This window comes from Pelobates fuscus, chromosome 1 (genome assembly GCF_036172605.1).
Source record: "Pelobates fuscus isolate aPelFus1 chromosome 1, aPelFus1.pri, whole genome shotgun sequence".
Classification (NCBI taxonomy): Eukaryota; Metazoa; Chordata; class Amphibia; order Anura; family Pelobatidae; genus Pelobates; species Pelobates fuscus.
The window spans coordinates 312,553,842-312,559,841 of NC_086317.1; the positions used below are offsets into that span (position 1 = coordinate 312,553,842).

Consider the following 6,000-nt stretch of genomic DNA (forward strand, 5'->3'; position numbering starts at 1 on the left):
CATGATTGAAACTGTGCGTTATATGCCGTGGTGTCTCAGACAGTTTATAAGTATATCTTATTAGTGCAAATTCTATATTAATACTCTGAAAAACAACCTAATATTACAAATATTCACCTGCCATTTCTTATTCAATACAAGTGATTCCCTCCCTTTCATGATTTGTCAACCCTATTCACCCTTCACCATTGATTTCCTTTTTTTAATTGCCTCATTGACCAATTACATTAAGATATCCAAATGTTTTGAAACTACCTTTCAATTACATTGTTGAATTGTTATCTTTTACATGTACACTTTTAATACATTTAAACCAATGCAAACTAAGTAGCCTTACATTTTTAAATTAAACAGATATTCAAGCATCCTTTTGCCCTACACACGTAAAGAAAGCTAAGAAACTGATAGAAAACAACCTCGAAATTGATTAGGCTTTCCTCAACATCACTTAAAAACAAACATGTTCTTTGACTAGAATATGTCTATATAGTTTTCAGCTGTGGCAGCTGGTGAAGTTTAAAGATGGTCGGGCACTGCCCCCTTTGAGTTGTTGACCTCTACCCACATAACCACATGAGAGAAGGGGAGAATGGAAACAGCAGATATAATCATGACTGACACATGTTTGTTTTAAGGACAAACTTATAAGTAGTCTTTACAATGAAAATAGATTCAATTTTTTTTAACAACAAAAAAACTGTGTGTGTGGGAGAGGGGGAGGGAGGAGATGACATGGGGGTTTGGGGGGAATGCATTACCTGCCCCTATGGATCCGTCTCTACTGGTTCCCAGTGTACATGTGCACGCATACCACAATAACTCAGATAAAAATAAGTAAATGAAATACATCTTGATATAACATGCTATAGTCTTTCATTGCATAATATTAATAAGCCAATATCACATTGCAACATGAGAGCAGAACAAGATATCTTACACAGCACAATACTTACAACAATCCCTGGATAATAGCCTCCCACTGTTATGTTTTCTGTTCTCGTAGTTGCCACTAGGCCTAAGACCAATATAAAAAGGGACACCACAAGGAGGGAGATTGAAAACCACAGGGAAGTCCTCTTTCTTTTTGAAAACTGACCTACAAGAAAAGAAAACAATGATTGCATATCTCATGTGTCATTAATATAGCTCATTAATAATTAAAGCAGTACATGTGTTGGCTACTGTGGCTATGGTGTTTAGATACATATTTTAAGTTCTTTGCCAGATATATAAAACAGTAACGGGACACCCAACTGATTAAATGCATTCAGAAATCTATTCCGTACCAATTGAAACTAGCCCACCTGGGAGAGACTGAGTTGCCATTTTGACCCACAACTTTACAGGTACGTTCTGGAGATCAATTGGTGATCTGTCACAGATGCAATGAAGGGGACAGGGATCTCTTTGCACCATTACCTATATACAATCATTATGGTTAATTGAAGAACTTTCAATATCCCTTTAACCACATTATCTGTTGCAGTTAGTGAAGATTGCACAAGTCTAACAGTTTTCCACAAAACCATTTATATTGATGACTGGATGTGGTGTAGGCAAAAGATGTCTTCCACACTTAAAGGGACACTATAGGCACGAAAACAGCTTTAGCTTAATAAAGCAGTTTTGGTGAATAGATTATGACTCTGCAGTCTCGCTGCTCGATTCTCTGCCATTTAGGAGCTAAGTCATTTTCTTTACACATATCTATTCATACCTCCCTGCACAGCCTTGCTACACACTTTCTGTATAGAGTCATCTAATGTTTAAACTTCCTTTACTGCACATTCTATTTAATTTATTTATTTAGAATGTGTTATCTCCTGCACTGTTAATAGCTTTCTAGATCCAGTATGAGCATCCTGCATGTGATTAAACCAGACCAGGGTAGGTGTAGTTAAGGCTGCATAAACAGTGACAAAATTGATTTCAAACGTTAATAAACAGCATAGAAATGACTAGTGAGACTACAAAAGCATGATCTACACACCAAAACTGCTTCATTTAAATCAAGTTATTTTGATGCCTATAGTATCCCTTTCTGCTTCGGAATCCATAATTTAAATATCACATATCAAGCACCAACCCCAGAAAACAGCACATATCCTTCTTAACAACACATTATCTTCTCATTTTATACATCTCATGAATGAAAAACTCTTTCTAAAATCCAAGCAACTAAAAACCTGCCCTGAAAACACAGTTTGTACATACTATACTCTATTCCACTTTAAGTTACAATTCTGTTGCCATCTGACTGTTTAAAAACACTATGGATACATGATGTTTAACACAGACTGCTTCTCGGCCTCAGAGTGCCCCCGCCAATCAGTGAAGGCTGTTGGTTTTAAAGTGGACAATTAGTTCACGTTTCCTCACTGATACTTCATTAAGAGAACACTTTTGCTATAAAGTGATCTCAAAGAAGTTCTTTCAGATTCCATTTAACAAAAAAAAAAAACAACGCTGGACGTGCTCACACTTTGCATTAGGAGATCCAGGGTCTTCAAAATCCCCCTAGGAAAGCAATGACTCAATGCTTTCCTACGGGGAAGGACTGATGTGTGTGTGTCACTTGCAGTGCAAGCGCTTTTAAACTCCCCCCATTGGCTGACGTCTGAGGAAGAGAAGCCTGACCTAGCGTTGAGGGACCTCGGCGCTGGATCAGGTAAGTGTTTAAAGGGTTATTTAACCCTATACATGGTCGGGAGGGGACAGGGGGGAGGAGTGCGCAGGGGCTGAGGGACACTATCGTGTTAGGAATACAGCTTTGTATTTAAAACACTTTAGTGTTCCTTTAACACTTTTATCGGGTAATAGTGTATTCAAGAGCCAATCCTGCCACAGTGCCACAGCATTTTATATCTATGTGACTAAAGCTACAGTCTGTTAACATAGGGGATTATACTTTAAAATTCTGTTTCTAAAACATTCTGATGAATGTAAAACACTGCACATTAAATATCGAATGTACCAAAAGGTTTATTGTCTGCAAAAGGTCAATGTCCCCCCTGGTCCCCACCCATGAGCGGCAGATGGGGACCCTAATGAAATAAATAATGGGGGCGGACCTAATGTCCCCCCGGTCCTCACCCATGAGCGCCGAGTGGGGACACTAATTAATTAAATGGGGGACCTAATGTCCCCCCTGGTCCCCACCCATGAGCGGCAGATGGGGACCCTAATGAAATAAATAATGGGGGCGGACCTAATGTCCCCCCCAGGTGCCCACCCATGATCGGTGGGTGGAGACCACAAATAATAAAGTGACTAGGGCTCCCCAAGCCCCTAATCACTTCCTCCCCCCAATAGAAATACCCTACCTACCCCCCTCACCCTAATAATAGTGTGCCGCGAGTAGGGGCATGCGGGAGAATTTAACATCCTTTTTTATCAATATGGGGGTCATAGTGACCCACATACTGATTTACATTAAGTCTTATATGACAGAGAGTAGCCACTGGCTTCTGTTTAGGCGACAGGCCCCTCAAATAGGGGCATGCGGGAGAATTTAACCTCCCTTTTATTAATATGGGGGTGATAGTGACCATGCCAAATTCTTCCGTTTTAGCTTTAAAATCATGATTCACTCCTTGCAATATTTGTTTTATAACTTTAAAAATTAATTGAAAGTCTAGACATCATGGGCATTTTAACAATCAGGAATAATTTGTGACTAAATTGATTAAGTTTTCTTTAGTTTTACTTTCTTTAGTTGTAGTAATTATTAAATGCAAAAAATATTGATATTGTATTTTTATTTTTTTTTACTATTGGGATATCTATACATAGAAGAGATCAAAAGAGAGCCCTGTTTCTTAGTTAGAAGGTGATATATACTATATGGGTGCACTTAAACAGAAATTTTGGTAAAATGCAGACATGGCAAAAGTAGACATGGCAAAAGTGCCTAAAGGCCTTGGTCGCAAATGCGTTGCAGCTCAAAAAGCCTTGGTTCTTAAAGTGTTAAGATGCAATGATGTAATGGTTACATTGAAATGCCTACTTTTTCTGATATATTTTTGCATGGACACTTTGTACACTTTTATTTACGTTGATGTTTATTCTGTTGTTATTCACTTGCAATGTAATTAGCTTTTCATTAGCCTTGAAAATGATCAATAAAATATAAATTGAAAAAAAATAGGGTTAAGCTGTGGCATCACAGAATAATTTATTAAGGATTTATTCCATGTGTTTGCATTGCAGAGACATGATTGGTTGAGATATTTTAGCACCTTACCCCCCACTGTGTAGGTGGAAAAAAGAAATTATAATGTGGTGAAAAAAGTGTGGTGAGTTTAATGTAACTATTTCATATTTCTGCTTAACATTTTTGTAGAAGTCACAGTATTAACAAGTTTCTGCATCCACAGTCAACTAGCATCACTTTCAGCATTAAAAGGGCCACTTGGTCAGGTAAAATGCGATCATGTGAAAATAAACAAATGTAGAGAAAACATAGACAAATATTGATATCCTACTACAAAAGACAAAAAAAAAAATATATTAAAAAAACCATAAAAAACAAGTGTGCCAACACAAGGCACCCGCGGGTCCATGCATTGAATTAAACAGCAACATATACCAGGACAGTACATGGGTGTAAAGTAAAGTTACTTACCTGTAGCATCAAGGGGTGTTGTGAGACCAGAGACTGACTGCATGTTGACTGAGCCTTGGGTTGCAATGATCTCACAGCAGACTAATGGTACTATATAAGCTGCTCTCTTCAGGAAAGACACCAGGCAAACTTAATAAGGCACTGTCTGCTGCCAGTAATGCAATGATACTGTGTGGCTCAGCTCATGCACACGGCATCTCTTTCCATGGTCCAGAGAAGACAGGTGTGATCTGTTGCTGCTGCAGTACAGGAGTCAATAGAAGATGATCTGAGTGAGGTTAGTGCCTGCCCCTCCCCCATCTCTCCCTCTCAGAGCTTTCCCAAACCCTCAGCAATGTATGACCACACTACGCTTCACCCTTATATTCTTTTCTAAAATGTAATAAATATACTTAAATCTAATTAAAGGTTTTTTTTGTTGTTGTTGTTTTTTGTACATTGTCTCTCTTTACCTATAATTCCAGTATGACAATCATAGTTTGTAAAAATGTTGTGTTTGTCTTGTTTATCCATTGTACAGCGCTGCGGAATATGTTGGCGCTGTATAAGTAATTGTAACTGTACCTCTTTGATAACTTATTCTTGGAAGTTCTATTCATTCATTCATTGTATTGATGTAGTAACCATAAGCAGAGCAGGTATTGCTAGCCCATTACTCCATATCCCACTATCCCACCTTCCCACCTATCCTAATAGACCTTAAACATGTGGGCATCATAATAACCTCATCAAAAGGGGTCACCAACGCTTTTTTACCTGAAGGGGTTTTCGAACGGTTTAACGCGAAAGGTTGCTCTCCAGGGTCGAATCTCACTGTGCTTAGAGGAATGCAGTTTATGGAGTGTAGTTTCAGGAAGTGAAGGTACAAACCATTTTTAGCATGGGGAGTTAGTTATTGATTGGCTTAGAGCATCTGCTGACCATGCTAAGCCAATACAGTAGGACCCCTGATATCCTATGGGGATTCTGAAAGTCACTAGAGGCGCTTCCTGCTGTTTCACCAAGTTTGACTTGTGAAATGATGCTGGACGTCCTCACACTATATGAGGACATACAGTGTAGTTTTACGAGTCAAACTCTGTGAAACAGTAGGAAGTGCCTCTAGTGGCTGACTGGTAGACAGCCAATAGTGGCAGGCCTAACTAGGCCTAGTGTCTTCTTTTCCAATGACACCTCCTCCCCTCGTCCTGTCTCGGTTGTAGTCCCCAAGACTCTGTTCTTGGTTTCCTTCTGTTCACTCTTTATACTGTCTCTCTAGCAGTGGTGTATCCTGGTTTTGTGCTGCCCTAGGCAGGACAAAACTCAGGCACCCCCCCCCCCCGCGCGCGCCACCCCCACCCAACCTTTACCCCGCCCCGCATTCTAAATACACACAC

At 39.4% G+C, this 6,000-nt stretch overlaps 1 protein-coding gene across 1 annotated transcript in view; it reads right to left on the reverse strand.

The window, feature by feature from the left end:
* The window catches only part of TMEM255B (transmembrane protein 255B), an 88,094-nt gene extending 83,223 nt beyond the window's left edge, over window positions 1-4,871 (reverse strand). The window contains exons 1-2 of the mRNA XM_063458935.1: window positions 4,625-4,871; window positions 954-1,096 (exon numbers count right to left, since the gene is read on the reverse strand). Coding sequence (XP_063315005.1) covers window positions 954-1,096; window positions 4,625-4,667 — 186 coding nt within the window. The 5' untranslated portion in view covers window positions 4,668-4,871. The remainder of the gene's footprint in view (window positions 1-953; window positions 1,097-4,624) is intronic.
* Window positions 4,872-6,000: the final 1,129 nt, after the last annotated feature.